The 19024-nt window shown below is 37.6% G+C and overlaps 1 protein-coding gene across 3 annotated transcripts; it reads right to left on the reverse strand.

The window, feature by feature from the left end:
• Nucleotides 1–512: 512 nt before the first annotated feature.
• cfap36 (cilia and flagella associated protein 36) lies at nt 513–18102 on the reverse strand. Of its 3 annotated transcripts, XM_041790139.1 has the most exons (12): nt 17773–18102; nt 17240–17304; nt 17004–17105; nt 12870–12984; nt 12688–12775; nt 8941–9100; nt 8610–8699; nt 6401–6491; nt 6006–6190; nt 5586–5756; nt 1360–1464; nt 513–942 (listed from the first exon to the last, which is right to left on the reverse strand). In XM_041790139.1, exons 1-12 carry the CDS (start codon nt 17876–17878, stop codon nt 859–861), a joined length of 1362 nt encoding a protein of 453 aa, XP_041646073.1. In that variant the 5' UTR covers nt 17879–18102; the 3' UTR covers nt 513–858. The 3 variants fall into 3 exon arrangements, with proteins under 3 accessions (XP_041646073.1, XP_041646074.1, XP_041646075.1); XM_041790140.1 differs by lacking the exon at nt 8610–8699; XM_041790141.1 differs by lacking the exon at nt 1360–1464.
• Between the last annotated feature and the right edge of the window lie 922 nt (nt 18103–19024).

The following is a 19024-nucleotide window of genomic DNA, read 5'->3' on the forward strand; positions in this document are numbered from 1 at the left end:
AACGTGATTTATTGAACAGCGTACAGGAAATACTGCGTTCCTCTTAGAAAGCGCCACACTGTTCTCTTGGCCCCGTTCACAAACACATTTCATTATGATCATCTTCCCACAGGGCTTTCTTATCGTGTTATCAGCTTTATGATTACCAGCTGACTCGCCCCGCTCAGAATGCTAACGTAAACAAGACTTTACACTTGTGTGAGCTAACATTACCACATGTCAACATAGGAGCCTCCCTCAGCATTTAACCCTCAACTCACTGATCCTAAACCAGGCCAGCCTGCCTGACATTAAGTCTGTAGAAACTTTGTGAGGGATGAGTCCATAACCAATCCTTCAGTCACCGTTCTCTACAAAATATTTTACTCTATACTGAGCTGAAAATGAGTAATGATTTCACACAAGTACTGACCAGTGTAGTGTTGCATAATAAACATGTACATCTATGAAGACTGAAGCACTGCACTGTAAGATTTTATGCTTTGGACACATTTATTGGGGCTTTTTTTTTCAGCTTTCAATAGTGTCAGCATGTTACCTGACTAGTTCTTGTGCTTTTGAGTTGAAGTGACATGTGCAACAGTCTAAAAGGTCTTACAATACTTGAGTGGTCCCTTATGAGAGAAGACAGACGCATACTGAACAGGTAAAAGGAGATGCACTGTCCTCCGACAAAGACAGCAATGTACAGAATGCTGAAGAAGGAAGACCTTGTACTATTTATTTCTTTGGAAAAAAAAACTCCCTTATAGAGTGAGTAATCTGGCTGAAGGAGGTGGTGTAAAGGAAGCCTTTATGTCTGATTATCAAAGTACACAGATAGGACAGAGATGAGAATATTGCAGTTGGAGCAGGAAGTTATTTCTTGATTACTTCCTCTTTCAGCTTGTCAGCCAGATGTTTTCTCTTCTGCAGCTTCTTCTTCTCCTCAGCAGATATCTCCTGTATAAAGAGTACAGACCAGACAGCAGGGTCAACATCCAGATAGAGAAGATAATAAACACTAGCATTGACAAGGACAAAAAATGGAGGGAGTAAAAAAGCACTGGGAAACTGTTCTAAAACTAACAAAGCACGTGTACAAATACAAGAGTAAGACTACTAAGAAAAAGCAGTCAGTCTGGGGATTCTATCTACAATTTTAGGGGTTTCACAGCATGATCAAACGTTTACACAGCCTTATTTTTCTACAGATCTCTCACTGGAGTCAACAGTGTTGTTCTCTTCTCAGGACAAAGGAGTGTGTGTCTAAGGCAGAGACAAAGCCCAGAGAGCACTACACAGCACAACCTAGGCAGCACACCCCACACGAATGAGCACACGTGTTCACACCAGGCAGGAGGGCTGCTGATGGATCACCTTCTGTTTGGAGGAGTTAGCAGTTGAGTGCTGTGCTGGAGTGAGAGGAGGAAGAGGAGCAGGAGGGGTACAGGCCCCGTTCCTCTGGGACTGCCCCACTGCATCCTGATAGGCCAAGACCATGTTAGAAACAGGACAGAGGGAAATGAAAAACAAAAAGGCAATAAATAAGTCAGATGAATTATTGGGGGCAGGGCAGGGAAATGTGAGACAAAGAAATAAAGAATGCAGTTGAGGATTAAAAGGGTAAAATATATGACCAAGATGAAAACGATGGCAACTGTGAGAACATCACAACAGAGTTGACCTGAAATGACAAGAACTTCTAAACACGAGGAGAAAATAACAACCAGCCACCTGCTGAATGCAGGTTTAAAGTTGGCTGAGGCAGGTCAATATTTAATATTACTTGCCACCAGGCCCGACCACAGAATTGGCTGGGCCGCTGAAAGACCCAGAGAATGGACCCTCCACATCTGTGATCTATTGATATCAATGCATGTGTGTAGGATCAGTAGCATTGTTGCTAGAATCCTGGCTAACAGTTACTTCACTTTGGAGCTGAAAAGCATGTCAGGCAATTATTGGGTTCTGATGGTCAAATTACTTACCCATGCCACTTTTTAACCCTTTTTCATTGCTGTTTCTGCCCATTTTCCCACATTTGACCCATTTTACCTCTTTTAACCTGTTTTTGCTGCTTTTTTAACGTCTTTTCACTCCTTAAGTCACCCATTTTTTACACATTTTTACCCATTGTTGTCACTTTTGACCTATTTTTTGCTCATTTTGACACATTTAACCCTTTTTACCATTTCTAACTGCTTTTCACCATGTTTCTGCCCATTCTGGACCCTGTTTTGCCTTTAGTAAGCTTTTTCCCCACTTTTATCTAATTTTTGCTTCTTTGAATCCATTTTTGCCACATATTAACTACTCTTGCCAATGTGTATCCACTTTTTTTCCCTGCCAATTTTAGCTACTTTTTGCCCTTGTTAACCTATTTTTGCTGCTTAACACCCTCACACTAATTTGGCCACCCATTTTTGCCACCTTTTTGCCCATTTTGGCTTTGTAATGCATTGTTGCCACTTTTCACCCTGTTTTGTCTCTTAACTGCTTTTCATTTTTTTTCCTACCTATTTTTGACCCCTTTTGCTTTTCTTCACATATTTTTGCCACCTTCTATAAATTTCTGCCACTCTATTACCACTTGTCACCAATTTCTCTGCCATTTTTTTTACTGTGCAACCTTTTTGTTTGCCATTTTGCTATTACTTGTTATTTTCCCCTTTAAGTTAATTCAATTTCTTCTTCTCTCTGCCCGTCCATATTTTAAATGTGACCAAAAAGGTCATTCGGATTTAAGAAAAGAGTTTTACATTTGGAAAAAGATTATATTTTACTACAACAAAAATCAATAAAATGTGTTTTATTGTTTCTTTGGTAAGAGTGGTTATTATTCAGGTTAAATATGAAATATGGTTAACACAGATTAGACTTTCCACCATAATTTTCCATAATTTTTCTGACCATAATTTTCCTGACCTCCATGGGCCCCCAACTTGCCTGGGCCCCAGAAAGCTCTACTTATTATCCCCTCTAATGGGCGGCCATGCCAACCAACATGAAAAATAAGTTGTTTTGATCAGTTTTTGTGGCCTTTTAAAGAGAACTATTTAAGGTCAGGATAGCTGTGGGTTTTCTACATAAACATTTCTATGGTACCATGTTTTATATCAACTTCCAAAGTGTCAGACTAAAAGACAGGGAAGAAGGTAAAATGTGAGACAGCTGCAGAAAAAGAAAAAGGTAAAATTTGAGGAAATAGTGCAGAATTGATTTAACTACTTAATTTACAGCAAAGTAGCCTACACTATAATCTCTATTTACAGATACCAAGGAAATTATCTGATTTCAGTCTAGTAAATTCATGGTCAACGCTTTTTGGACAGTCATATATAAGCAGACTTTGGTGTATGCAGGAGAAACCGTTTTTGGTGACAGCAAAATCTGGCAGATCAAAAATACACACTAATGACATGCCTGTTCCCATAGGCAGTTTTCTGATGAGTTTTGTCAAGTAATGGATATCTAAATGAAAGCCACTATCCATTGTAGAGCAAACATTTCTAAATCAGGGCATATAAAGACAATCTGAGATCAAATTTAATACTTCTTAAGATCTTTTTAAGGCCCAGTAGACACAGTTATGTCTATGTTTTGTGCAAATTGTAAGATAAAAATGTGACAACATAGTTAAGAAAATGCAGAAGGTTTTTGTTCTTGTAGTATACAAATAAAGCTTTTATAGATGCTAGCAGTGCTAACATGAACAGACTCTATGCTAGTATTACATTAGGCAAAAGCTCCAATGAAGCTGCTTTTTATTCGTAGAATTCCAGCACAGAGGCCTCAGCTCTAACACGTTTTCCTTCGACCACTTCTCATTTACATTAAATCTACATTTATATGCACACATCACTTTATCACATAAATAACTTGCTAGGGACAGAGCAGAACTTTAAGGATGCACTGAAAGTTTAACAGGCAAGAACATAAACAAGCATGCGGGCTGATTTCAGATCTGGTGGTGTCCAACAGAATCTCATTTGTGCTAAACTAAATGTAAAAACAAAAGTGGAAATACTAGCACGGAACCTCTTATGAAAAGGTTTTGATATAAATATGAAAAGAGCTTCAAAATTTAGACCTTGTGGTATTGCAGTCAAGACTTTTAATTCCTTTCAAAAGCCTTGGTTTTCCTTAGTTGATCTGTCAATTTTTAATACTTCCTAAGGCCCTGCATATATTCTGAAATTGAGCAACAAATCTGCTTGATGCTCAGGCTTGAAAGTCGATCAGCGTGTTGATTTTTCAGCTACCTGGGAAAAGTAGAAGTCATTGTTTTGACCTCCATTCAACAAATCAACATTTCATAATTGTGCACTTCCTTTAGAGGACAGATATGAGGAAGCTTAACTTTTTACATTTTAAAATCTGCATCATGTCATTTTCTCCTACCTTAATCCCTAAAAATCACAAGTGAATCACAAGAAAATCTTATTCTTTTTTTTGCACCCTAACCAAGTCAGTCTGCAGAGTTAGTGCAGTAAATTTGTGCTGGTCTGAAAGCTGTCAACCAAACTCTGGTGTGGACTACACAACAGAACTAGGACCACTTGAAAAGGTAGGTCTCTTTCCATTTTTCAGACCCTGATGTGGTTTGTTTTGTAGTAAGAATATTAACCAATCTCTATCAGATCTAACTGCATGAAACATTAAACCTTTTTGGATTAAACCAGTGACCACCGCCAGGCAAATATGGTTTAAAAACCATGGCCAGACCTTAAGGATCTTCAGAAACAAATGTGCAAGAGGCTTTTTTGTCTCTCTTTCATCAGACTGCAGTCTACATGAGAAATATTATAAAGGTAATGAACATTCTGCATTTCCCACTCAAAGACTATAATACTTAGTACCACAAATAAAACCCTGAGGGCTTTACAAGGTAAGACCTTTTGGAGGCCAACGTGATGTCTAAGATTGACAAAACACTGTCTGTAAAGGGGCCGTTGGAACCAAAGACAATTATTTTAAGGCTCAATTCTCCTAAGAAAGACATTTCATGTCTTAGATATGCTCGCTGCACACTAAATAGCTGTGGGAACTTTCAAATAAAACAGAAAGACAAAGTATAGGTGCTATGGGATACAAATTGCAAACACATTTAGAGACAAAGTGATCGAACAACATGTAGAGACCTTTTTTTTTTGTTCTAGAGCATTATGACCTGGGGAAGACACTGATGGACAATTAACAGACTGTGCACTGCTATTCGACTTCAGAAATGCCCTTGAATAAAATGCTTATACTTTATATTTGTTTTATAACTTCCTTTTGCTATTTCTACATTACTGTAGATTATTTAATGAGAAAAGACACAAACATATGCAGTGCTTAAATCCATCTTCATCTTCAAAGCCATCTTTGTTTCCTCCTTTATTTTAAGTGGAGAGTAGTGTGATGTGGGAGACCTTAAAGGGAGTCTACATGCTCTTTTAGGGGCTTTGCATAAGCAAATGTAAAATCACTGGTCATATTGTTAAAAAAGTGTATAATTAGGTATGTTAAGTCAAATATGAGCTACAATCTGACTACAGCAGTTGATCCTGACCTGTTTGTGAATGGATGTGTAAAGAATGACAGAAGCAGGTAGTATTTACCGGGGTAGTGTTGGTTGTGGTGGTTGTTGTGGTGGTGGCAGTTATCTCCTCTGGGGTCGTCTTCTGCTTGCTTTTCTGCTGTTCTTTTTTCAGTGCGTGCAGCTTGTCTCGCTGCTGACGGAGATATGTCGCCCTCTGCTGGAGCTGCTCCTGCTGAGACGCTGTTAACTCCTGCAGGGAGGAGGACATATTGAGACTTTAATTGGTCATGATGAAACTCAATGACAGAAGAGGAGATGAACAAACCTGCTGAATACATAGGAGTGTATCAGTTTTTAAAAAGAAAAGCAAACATTTGGTTGGATGATCTAATATTTTTTTTCACATCAGGTCAACTAAACACACCCTGAGTACTCATTATCTTCCCGTATTCCATCTTTCAATCTGAATGTAGAGTATGTATGAAGCTCACAGACTCACCGTATATGGTTTAGAGAAGCCAGCCTCCCTGTGTGCCTCTTCTAGCCACATCTCAGCTGCATTCTGGCTGCTGCTGCTGCTTTGCTGCTTGGATTCAGGACTGAGGCTGACAGAGGGTTCAGAGGGCTTTGATGAAGCTCTCACTGCCGGAAGGACTCGGGACTCCACACCGTTACTGTCACTGTCTGCATACAAAATACAAGCTTATGTCAGTGTGATGACTTGTGGCTTTCTCAGGGCACAAAATGCAATATTCTGTCAAAAAGAAGCCTGTAACCCATATTTCCATTCAGAGCTTAACGTGTTGACGATATGAATCTATTGTTTTCTCAGAATTTGCTGAAGAGATCTAATAAGGCAGGAGGAGTTCAGCATTGGAAGCTCTTCTGAGTTACCTGCTTTGACTTTAGAGGTGGATCTGCTCTTAGCTGCACCTCCAGGAGCAGCTGTCTTGCTCTCTTCTTTTTTTAAAGCTTTGCCATTTACCTGGAAGAGGAGATCCAAGGCATTAATACAGGTTATTGAAATGCCACAAAGGCTAAGGTTGCCTTTAGGATTTCTAAGAAAATAAGCATAAAATCCTAATAAGGATTTCAATATGTGAGGGAAAACCCCTTTATCTTTGACTAGTTGTCCTTAGCTACTTAAGCACTCCCTCATATGTTTCTCCATGGTTCTTGGGAAAGATTTTCTGCTGAAACTCTAAGTGGAGCCATGCTAGTCTCTTTAAATTAAAATGAATTCTGAATTCATATTCACATGTATTGGAGTGTGCTGTGATAGAAACAACCTTGAAACATACAAATATGGACACTAGGAGATCTGAGTTCCATTTTTATTAAATATTTCATTTTACTTTCTAGCACTGCAACAAAGAGGTACATCCGAATCAATTGGAAATCTACAGATGCACCACCAACAAGGCATTGGATAAATGAATTGACATATTAGTGCATTCCTGAAAAGATATTATGTAATAATGTGGTATATACATATATATATATATTGCTTAACAAATTTATTAGACCACCACCCAAAGAAAGGTTTATAACACAGCTGCCCTAAATTAACAGCATTGTTGATTACCAAATTCATTTTTTATGTTTCTGCAATGGTTAATACACCAATATGTAGAAGCTCTTTAACCCAAATGATATTTATAATGCTAAAATAGAATTATTATTACTATTGCTATCCATGAATTTTCAAATTTACTGATTTACAAAAAAATGAAAACATAGTAAAGCACATTATTATTTCTTGATTAATATGTCAAATTATAGTTGTTTACTTGCATTCCCAAACAGAAAAAATAGTTTTAGTGGTTGAATGTTATGGTTGATTAATTCCTGACTTCTCAGAGAAGCTCAGTGAGCGAGCTCAAATCTGGGTATAAAAAAGTGAATTCAGTTTGAAATTCCTCATTCCCGTTCAAAATGGTAAAAAGTTTTTAGTTTTAGTTTTAAAAAAGCTTTTGAAAAGTTTCTAAAATATTTATGTTGTCTCGTTTTATGACAGGCGGTCTAATAAATTTGTTAAGCACAAGACATATCAAATTAAAGTAAATGTAAAACACTCATATTAAAGAACTGTCAATGATTTGATTCAAAATAAACTGAAGAAAATATTTGCATACAATTTTTACTGATTATATGCACAGTGGAGATACATCATGGACTTAGAACAGCCAGCAGTCTAGCACTTACATTTCAGTCTGCCTCACAAGACCTAAAATGACTTTTTGTGTGTTTTCTATGATCAAATATCTATTTTTAGCTGGCCTTAGTCTCGCTGTCCTTGTGGAAAGAATGTACTTTTTTGTCAAATTTATAGTTAACGAAAGTAGCACTGTTTTCCTCTTTTGTTGTCATTCTTGTTTGTTTTGTTTACGAGTCCATGTGGGCTGAACCACTACTGCTGCTATTACTACTACTACTGTATTTGTCACCCTGCAGTCAGCAGATATTTCTATTCTATTGATACCACACAGGCCACCTAATTAATAAGACTTAAAACTACAAAGCTGCTACATGATCAGCTTGCATGAAATTAAACAACACTTTTCTACTTTCCCAAAGGATGCACTAATACCTAGGTTTAGACATTACTTTATGTAAAAAGCAATGTGTTCTCACTTAGCATGCAGTTAGATGGAGGCCTAAGAATAATGTCCATGCTAGCTTTTATCTTAGATCACAAATAGTTTTTAGGTAAATTAAAAAAAAGAAGCGCATCTAAAAATTGTGCATTTTAGCTAAAATGCACCAACCTTCTCGTTTAGTTTATTTAACTTCAAAACTTTCTTGCAAGAGTAAATTATATGATCTCAAATGCATATTTTACTCATCTAAAAATGTCAGATTCAATGTGACTTGTGCTGTTCACACTGTCAGAAAAAAAATTTGATAAAGGTGACATGAGCAAAAATAGAACATCAAATTTGGATCACTTTAAACTGCAGTGTGAGTGTAACCATATTTTCTGTCTTCCACTTCAGGCACCTGTTTACGTAGAGTTATGATGGTATGTTGTTTGGGTATGAATGCATCCTTAGACTGGGCAGTAACAATGGGTAAAATCTCACTAAATTTATCAATCAGTTACCAGATTTGATTCAATGTGTCCGTTCACAAGAGGGATGTGGTGATCATTACTGCTGCTGCTGCTGCTGTCACCATTCCCCTTGGTTTTGGCCTTTAAATGAAATAAATAACACATTGAAGACAGTGTTACAGAGATGGGGTTTAAAGGAACTACACCTGAAAAGTCTACCTTGTTGGATATTAAATAAAACTCAACTAAATGCATCGCCTGTGGGTTTTACAGGTACTTTGTTGCTTACACAAAGTCTCACAGAGCTCTCCTGAGGCTCTAAATTGGACTTGTCCAAAAGTCTAATTTGGCTCCTTCAGCTCCTGATCTCATCATGCCTAACCTTGGCAGCGTTGCTCTGTTGGCTGGGAGCAGGCACAGCATTATGGGCTTCCCTGGTTTCTGCCATTGGTTTATCAGAGCAGCTGCTGGAGGTGGAACCAACCTCTTCCTCTAATCGCAGCCTCCTGGACATTTCCTCATCATACTCCTCTTTTGATTTCCTGAGGAGAGAGTAGAAGCAGAGGAGATCACTTCAGGGCAGATTATTTGAATTGGAAAATGCATTGTTCAATTTGCATAAAAAAACACAAGCATGTGTTTTTTTCTGACCTTTGCAGGTCTAAAAGGCCTTAACAGCTCATGCTCTTTAGCATGCAGGAGCTAACTTAGGCTGAGTAGGGTATGATTAGAAGCCCAGGTGTAATAAAAGCCAAGTTAATCTATAGAGAAGCAGATTCCATTGTCTCGTTAGCCTTTAACAATGCTGTGGCCTAGCTAGCTCAAAGGGATCACCAGGCACCACACACAGATCCTTTAATTTGATTGATTCAACAACTTAAATTGCATTAAATCAGATTTCCATGAACGCATTAACCAGTTGGCACATACATAGCAAGATTGTAATAAAGCAACTTAAACATGGTTCAGTATATAAAATTAAAAAGTTATTATTATAGATGAGTAATATAACAGAATATGGAGATAAACTGCACCATAATTAGACAGAAATGTGATCATTACTCAGAGTGATTTAATGACTTTGTGACAATTAATCATATGTGACTAGTTAAGTATACTTCAGAAGAGAATTGCCATGCCAAAGTATTCAATTAGAATTGTCTGCTTGTTTGAGAATATTTTTATTGACTCTCATTTGTCTGTTTGCAAAGAAATACAAGCCATAACAGAACTGAATGATTAACAGGAATAATACATTACATTCAAGCTGTTATTTTGCCTAACAAAAACCTTGCATCTAAGGGGACTGACTGACATATTCATTAATGCAGTAATACATTTGTTCTGCTACTAAAGCTTAAAGCAATTACTTAAATGTCTTAATCCGATATCCCTTAAATGATGAGGCATCATCAGACATTTGATAATGACACATCTGTATACCCTTGCTGCAGATCCTTGTGAGGAAGCAGGTAACCTCTTTGTTTTCAATGCTACTCAATTATCTACAAATGTAAGCTATGAAATCATTTGCAGGCTTATGAAGCAGATAGCAGATTTTTTTTGTCATAGTTAGGGTCATCAAAACACCAAATTTTTAAACTTTAGTGGGATTATAATTCCAGTACAATAAGAATCACTTTTAATACCACAGTGACAAATATAGAAGCCCCAAGCCACAAATATAAGGTAATTTATGTGCAGTCAAACACCTTCATAGTGTCGAAGATGTGCAAATATGTTGGTTGATACATAAAAATTTGTTCACCAATAAAAATAGGACTAAAGATCTGTATTTTCTTTTTTTTTCTTTGGCATATTTCATTACTTTGGATCATAAAATGTGGCTTCAACGATAGAAAAGTACAGAAAACGTTTGCACAAAAGAATTTGAATAATAAATTGCTTGAACAAAAAAGCACAACTACTTTTCAGTTTCTGTAGACAAGTTCTCCATGTAACATATAAGAAGACTTTTTTTAACCTAAACTCAGACTTACTCTTGGGGCATAACATTTACACAGACCCATAAATCACAGGGGGATAAATCCATCAGTTTAGAGTGAATATCAACTTGAAAACCTAAAATTGACTGAAGATTTCTTATCCTAATCCATCACAGCAAACATGTCATTGCCTTTAAATTCTCAAGGGATGCTTCTACTGCAAGGTAAGTTATTCGTAACAAACAAACAATTCCTTCATGGTGCATCCAGGTGATTATAGTGAAACCTCGTAGTGAAGGTATACCCTTAAGGGAGGAAATGCAGGACAGTGGTGATTAGCAGCCAGCATACCCTGGTAAGACAAAGGGGATAAAATACTTTTTTTCTCAGTTGCTTGTTTAGTGTCAATCCCTCCAGCCTAAATTAGCTGAACCCTAAGAAGCTTAACTGCAGTCCCAATAGACTCAGTGTGCTCTACTTGGCCTGGCTGCCTGCAAAATCTCATTAGGGAGCAGGGGCAGGAGCTTCTAGAAAGCTGGACACACATGGCCAATGTGCACATAAAGAAAATCTGGAAATGTGAGGAGAGTATAATCAGGAATAAAATCTGGTTTGATTAAATGAAGACTTGATTAAATAAATAAAAAATACACATCTAAAGACTTAACTATAACAGCACTTTTCCATGTTAGGGTGTTATATGATATTTCAGCTATCAAAAAAATGTATTATATATTAAGAGGGGAAAAGATGGAGAATATAATGGCATCTATATAAGAGGGTGGTATTAAGTTGAGGACTAGAACAACCAAGTAGGCAGATTCTCATAAACAGTATAAATGAGGGCCATCATATATAGCTGATTTTTTGTTGGGATTTAGAGTAAAAACACAAGATCTCACTCAACATTATTACCCATAAAACCACAAGTCTGTAACTTAGGTGTCATAATATTAATCCCATTTTCATAAGTGTTAAAGGGAAAGACTACTGTACTCAAGTAAAAGTGTAGTTATTACTCTGGTTAAAATGTATTAAAGAAGAAGTAAAAATTACTGGCCTCTAAATCCATTCCAGTAAAAATTAAAAGTATTACTTTTGAAGTTTACTTTAAACACTGGGAAGCTGCTCATGAATTGTACAATGAAGTATAATCTTTCTGTATTGTCAATAACAACATGAGAATATGGATCCCAAGCCATGTTGTTCAGATAAAGTCAGACCTTTATAATACAGTGAAATGCAAACACTTTTTTGGGATGTGGAATCATTCTCTCACTACGAGCTACTGACCTTCATGTGTCGTCACAGCCAAACAACTGGCCAATTTCCTGTTGATGACAGAAAGCTAGAACTTCCTGTTATGACTTTTAGTTTGTTTTTTTTTACTCAGGAATTGGTTCTTTTAAAAATTTAATGAAGCATTGTCAATAAATTAAGACTTCCCAAAGGTCTAAGGTGATGGTTTAAAGCAGTAGTACATAACCTGTGGCTCTAGAGCCACATGCAGCTCTTTTGTGACAAGTTGTGTCTCCTTAAAGTCTAAAAAGGCTTCAGAAAATATTTAAAATCAAAAGGAAAGTATTGTCAGCAGAGTCACATCAATCAGTCTGTTTCTCACATATTGACAATACTTAGGCTACCCAAGTAAAACTGCCCTCCCTCTTTTATACCATGTATTATTGCCATTGTGTGTTGGCTGAGACAGCCAGAGGGAGCAAGAAAGAGCATCTTCACAGTAACTTTACTGACTGAGTGGTGATGTCTTATGTTAAAACTGAAGCTTCTCATGCCTTTTGTTTCAGTTTTTTCAGTTGATAGCTGCTGATGCTGTTCTGCACTCATACTGTATGATTGTTGTGATGCTTTGACAGCAACAACACTCCACATTCATGGATCACCTGGTATGATAATGGACTATCAGGGGAAAAATGTTAAAACACAGGTAATCTTATTTGAGAGTCTTCAATGAACTGCTGACATAAATGAAAAAAGAGCAGAAACACAAAAAACCATGCAAAAAGCTATGTAAAGAGACAGCGTGATGAAGGGCACGATACTGACTCTTGCAAAAAATATTGTCTATTTGTGTCCTTGGTAAGGCGAGGATGAGTACCACCAGTTTAAAGTGCAGGACTAAAGAAAAGAGAGTGTGGAATGGAAAGAGAGAATGCATGACTTACTTGAGAACCTCTTGCAGAATTTTCATCTCTTGCTGCTGGAGCTCTGTCATCACATCCACACCATCAGTCAAACAGTCTGGGAGGGCCCCTATACAAAGACACGCACAAGGGCATGTTACTGGGCAGGGAGGTGTCGTCTTTCTTGTGAATTTGTGTTTGGCTGTATATATGTGCGTATATACCATTCCTTTCTTTAATGACCCTGAGGGCTTGAAGCTGCAGCTCCATGTTCTTTTGGACCATTAGAGAGCGAAAAATCTGGAAGTCATCTGTAGCCAGGACAGGCTGAAACACAGTCTAAAGAGCAAAACAAACAAAATTATTACATAAAACTATGAAACCTCACATTGTACTATATAATAATGAATGGGTTGTGATAGGAAAAAGTAGAGAAAATTGTCTGAAACATTGAATCAGTTTTTCCAAGTATCCTATAGACTGAACCTCACTATTTTAAAGCTAACTGAAGTCTTAGGAATAGTGAATTAATTTAAAAAAGAAGTACAAGCTGTTCTATTTTGGTTCACAAATGATTGGAATCAACTTAATAGCCCAAAGCACAGTCTAAGTTTATATCTATATAACTGTTCTTATTTTAAGCAGGCTAAAATTCTCAATAAAATAGAAAGTTAAAAAACACAAAGCAAAACAAAACCTACCAGCAATGAAGAATAAAAGGAACAAAATATAAACACACACTTTACAGAACCAGTCAGCATCCTTGAGCTGCCTTTTTGGCCAACTAAATAAATGCAGTAGTCCAGCTGTGATGTAATAAAGGTGTAATTCACCTTTTCAGATTGATGGAAAGACAAAACTGGCTTACGTTTATAAAAGTTTATTCAATTTTAGCTTCTCAAGCTCAAAGTTGAAGATCTGAACAATTTGTTCTACATCTGGCTGCATATAAGAGGTGGGCTGGCTTCAAGACTTTTTGGGATATGAAAATAATGACATCATTTTTTATTGTTTAGATCACTGGTTCCCAACCTGGGGTCCGGGATCCTGGAGGATCCGGACTCTTTGGTGCCTCCCCTGGGGGGAGACACCAAAGATCTTAGAGGGGCCCGAGGCTTTGTCTGCTCTGAGGTTGCCAAAATTACATTTCCAAATATTGACTAAAACTATGATAAAGTAGTTATTTAGTATTTTATACAAAGGTCTTTTGATAAGAGAAGCATGCATAGGCCTTTATTAGGGTTTTATCAGTGAAACAATCAAAATCTATGTTGATTTTTGGTGGCAGTCTGTCACTTTTTCTTCTCTCTTGGGTCCTGGGGGGCTCCACTTTTCTTAGGTACATGTAGGGGGGCTCCGGGGAAAAATGGTTGGGAAACACTGGTTTAAATGAAGGTAGTCGTTTGTACTTAAAAATCCAAGAGGACACAGTATTTTAGATGGTACTTGTGAATCATCGGCATAGAAGTGACAGGGTATGTCATAAATCTAATGTTCAATAAGGGAGAATATATGGTTGGAATGAAAGAGGTCCAGGATGGTTCCCTGAGGGACCCAACAGGTTCTACAGTAAAATAGGGTTTAATATCTGTGCAGCTGATATCGCCCCGGTTCCCAAACATCGGACATCAGCAAATAATATAGCATGCAGAGATACGAGTAGCTGATGTTTATTTGTGTTCAGTCAATTTAATGCTGGCACCTATGTGCTGAATCAAATAAGAAATTTTATGCATAGCAGATGCTAAATGTTATTTTAAACACGGGCATCAATGTGGATACAAGTGGTTCATCCCTAAGAAAAAGGAAAGTAAAACACACCTGTAGCCCCAAGCTTTAAGATACAGCTCTTAGACCTCACCTTTTATACTAGCTTCCAGCCTGTAGTCAATGGTCTGTCAAACATCTAGGCTAATGCTTGAAAATCTTTTAGACCACATTTTAATACATGCTGAGTGTTCTAACTGCAACCGTGTCACCAGCTTCTTAGTGATGAAGCTTCTTAATGCTCAGCTTTCCTTTTCCTGTGCCTGCCAAAACATAAAGTATAGATAGGACTACAGTTAATACCTTTCTATGTTCCCTCAACATAAATCACACCACGCCAAGGCAAACCTGCTGTCATAAACAGTAACTATAAAATGCATTAAAACTTGGAGAACCAAGAGTAAAAGTTTAAATACATCCCTTTATTTTCTTGTTCTCTGATATTGATTGTAAATGTAGTCTTACCATATACAGACTTAAGCAAGAAAATAACACACTGGCAAAAATCTAACAAGGAATTTGAAGAAAGCACTGTAACTACATAGCAAAAAAGATTTTGTTCTTAAATGATTGTTCAACTTTTATGCAGGCATCTTCTTTTACCTGTTGTTTTTAAAAATGCTAACCCATAAAACAGGAGAATGTACAGACATTGAAGCCTGTAAAAAGCTGACTTAAAAAACTCAAATATAATCATCTTACGCAACTCCATAACATCAATGACAATATTAGGAGAAATAAGCATATAACCATTCTAAAACCTTGATAAAAGTACAGCTCAGTGTCAGTGTCAGTCTACGGGTTCGTCTTAGGACATGGCAGTTTGTATTTTTATTAGCATTTGTCTGCCTTGTCAAGACAGACAGTCGAGACAGACATGCAATGTTAGCACCCTGTTTATTTTCAAAGATATGAATGCACTGCGATATGATTGAACTGTATTTTTAGTAGTTTACAAACACAAACACTCTCCTGGAAGAAAAAAAATGATCATCAACCATCAAGGATAACTCCAGCTGCTGAAAATATTTTGAGTTTCAGATTAATGTCTTTTTTTTCCCCTCAAAATGGGTGCTGGTTTAGCTCAGCAGGTAGAGCTGGTGCCCATACAGTAGAGCTTAAGTCCTTGATGCAATGACCCATTCTTTCTCCCAGTGCTTCCTGTCTACCTCTAGCTGTTCTGTCTAAATAAAGGCAAAACCTCAAAAAATTCTTTCAACAACCCCCACCCCCAAAAATTCAAAATAATTTCAATATAACTCATAATTGCAATGCTGGATGGCCACTTTTGATTCGGCTGTCACGTGGCTGTAGCTATTACTACTACTAAATTTAGTTATTAATGAGATCAGAGTCTCTTGCATACTGTGATGTTATCCGGATCTACCTTAATGCCAATGCTGTATTGCAACACAACTGTGCTGATCAAGGCCAAGGATCTATTGTTAGATGCTATCATTTAAACTGCAACAAATTTTATCTTAACATCCTTATTCAATCTTAGAAATTCATGTTAATGGGGTACAGATAGCCTAGCGTTTAGGTCACAGCCCACAGCCCACTACTCTTGTGCCTGGGTTTAAGTCCAGTCTGCTGCTCCTTCCCCTGCTTGTCACTCCTCACTCTCAAGTGTTTGTTTCTGCCTCCACTGTCCTCTTTATTGCAAGTTCTTTCCTCAAATATTTTGTGTGAAGTTACGACTTGTAAAATTACAGATTAACATCACACACATATAAAACAAAGCTTTTATCCAAAGGCATTTGATGTTACAGAAATTAAATGTAATAGCACCTGAATTTCTGAAGTGCATTACTTGTCAACAGTAGCTATACAAAATCATGGGCATGCTTTCTCCATGCCATGCACCTAACACAGAGGGAAAGAGTACATCTGTTTACCAATGACCTTTCATCAGAAAGTTTATTCTCCAACTGGTCAGAATCTCATCAACTGCAAGTCTGTTATAGCCACAACAACCATCTAAATTTAGGGGGTTAAAACTGGGCTGCACAATCTCCCTGCAACTTAATTATGGCCTTGATTTTCATTACTGTAAGCAAATCAGCAACATGACATTAAGGTTAGTAACTGATGTCATATAATCAAACACTTCCAGCTACGAGGAGACAAACAGGGCATCACCATCAGCTAGAAGGAAAAAAAATCTGAAAACAGTGGGAAGCCCAGTTCTGTTTTGTCTATTTACCAAAACAGTTGTAGATAATGTGCCATATGGAAACAAAGATGTATGGCTGATAGGACAGATGGTACTGAAACATCAAGGCTGATAAAAACAGAATGAAAATCTTCTTTACTCTCCTCTGCTAAGTTTAAAATAAATGCAGTGCAGGAGCCTGTCTAACCGTACTCCAGGCAGAGAAATTTAATTGAAGAAGAGAATCTGGATTTTCACTGTATGAATTCTTCTAAGAACGCAAATGTGCGTTTAAAGAAGAGACAGAGACAAGCAAACCTCGTCAATGGTTAAAGAGCGGCAGAGCTGCAGTTATGTAAGCAAATCCTAGCCCTGATTCTCTATTCAGGTTAAGTTGAAGGCTGACAGTGTTGTGCCAACAGAGAGCTTAACATACCTGCAGTGTTTTGGACTTGGCAAAAGGAGAGGTGCATGCATCCAGAAACTGTTGCTCGTTGATGCCTACCTCTTGCATGTAATTTTCTAACAGCTTCTCCACCTGCAAAAGAAAAGCAGCTTACATGAGATCTATTTAATGAGTCAACAACATAAAGCCAGTGATGAGTAATGATGAGGCATGTACTGTGGAATAATATACATCTGTCAGGTACATGTTTAAAAATAAGTACTTACCAGTTTCTTATACTGCACGTGGATTTCTGTGTAAGATAACTTATTTTCATCTTCGTCATCGAAAACTGAAAAAGGCCAAGTCAATAACATCTACATGTTAATGATACAGCAGACTAACATTAAGGCATTTAGAATACCCCTATTATACTTTCCACATGTATACTTATTGTCCTTACCAATAATACTGTTTTATACTCAAAAGGTGCTCACTTCTGTCGTAGATAATGTAAAAACTTTTTTATTATGATCCACACTCCGCTAGGATTCACTGTCTTTATCGTAATCTATTGTCTTTATAGCTGCAAAGAACGACAACTGTTCAGAAATTTGGATGAACTCGATATACTATTTGTGCAATGACATGCAGAGTTATAAAGCGGTTAAGTGTCACGTTGTAAACATATTTAGGTCAACATAAGCATCGCAGTCACACGTTAGCCTCTGTAGTTAGCTTAGCCAACTCGCTCAGTTCACGGCTGCCTTTAGCATACTCAGATATCCATGGATGAACATGGTGGACAGCCTGCTTTTACCTGTGCATTTGTTTTCCATAAAGTCCGTGACAGGGATGACCCATTCCGGGCTCCCTAGGTAGCCAACGATGCTCTCAATCACCCACTCGCTGTCATCCTCAGCCATGTTGGCTGCTGCTGCTGGGTAATGTTAGCGACAACAGCTCCAACAACAACACAGCGATGTTGCTCAGGTCTGCGCGTCCACCTCCAGTATTACACCAACTCAGACATTTGGAAAAACACATCTGGTTTATTTCTCCTTATAAACTGGTCCCCATGGCGCATCACAGAGGCTGTTTTTCCTCTCCTGACAGGACGGGATAGACCTCGTTAAGAAGAGCTCACTCATGAATTTGCAGAACAGAGTGGTGACGCCTACTCGGTTGCTAAGGTAACAGTAACGTCATCCCACTGCTGTAGGAGCTCGGGTCCAGGCAGGTACTAGACACGGGAATCCCTGCTGGTGTCTCCTAGTTTCAATTCTTGTCATACTATATAGTTCATAGTTCTATCTGCCGTCAGCGCTATGTTATATTCATGCAACATCATTATGCTCAGACGGGCATGCCGTAATTATTTTGGTGAGGCCCCACTGTAAACAAAGGCTTATCCGCCTTTGTGCTCCTACAAAAACACCACTGTAGGTATGGTTAGGGGTTTGGTATATAAACATTACAAAGAATATCCGCATTTAATGCAGAATTGGCTCTGATTGAGTGGGTAAAGTGGGATTTACTATCCAGGATCACAGGGCATAGCCACCAGAAGGAGAGAGCTGTCTGGGGCTCAGCCAGATAGGGGCCCCATGGAAAATCATGGTCCACTTTTACTTATTCTGCAATACCAATATTTCATATTTTACCTGAATAATAACCACTCAGAGATCAGAGAACAAAAATACATTTTATTGATTTATGCTGCAGTGAACTATAACCTTTTTCAAAATGTCAAACTCTTTTCCCTACCTTGTTTTGGTAATGTTTAAAACCACTTGGAAAGTAATGCTGAAGCTAAGCTATGGTTTGCACAAATGTACAAGGAGCTGAAATAATGTATTATACTAATAATAAAAGAATTGAATATAAAGGCAAAAAAGTGAAAATTGACAAAATGGGTCACACAGCAGCAAAAATTGGCCAAAAATGGTGTAAAGTAATAACAGAGTGGCAAAAATTGAAAAAATGGCAAAATGAGATTAGGATGGTAAAAATGGTCAAAAGCAGAACAAAATGTAAAAGTGGCAAAAAAAATAAAATAAAATAAAATAAAT

This window comes from Cheilinus undulatus, linkage group 6, assembly GCF_018320785.1.
Source record: "Cheilinus undulatus linkage group 6, ASM1832078v1, whole genome shotgun sequence".
Lineage (NCBI taxonomy): Eukaryota > Metazoa > Chordata > Actinopteri > Labriformes > Labridae > Cheilinus > Cheilinus undulatus.

Coding starts and splice junctions, on each gene's coding strand:
- cfap36 (XM_041790139.1), bottom strand. CDS start 17,878: ATGGCTGAGGATGACAGCGAGTGGGTGATTGAGAGCATCGTTGGCTAC. Junction 8,700..8,940: donor AACAGAGCAACGCTGCCAAG/GTTAGGCATGAT, acceptor TTTCATTTAAAG/GCCAAAACCAAGGGGAATGG. Junction 6,492..8,609: donor GACACATTGAATCAAATCTG/GTAACTGATTGA, acceptor CTCCTCTTCCAG/GTAAATGGCAAAGCTTTAAA.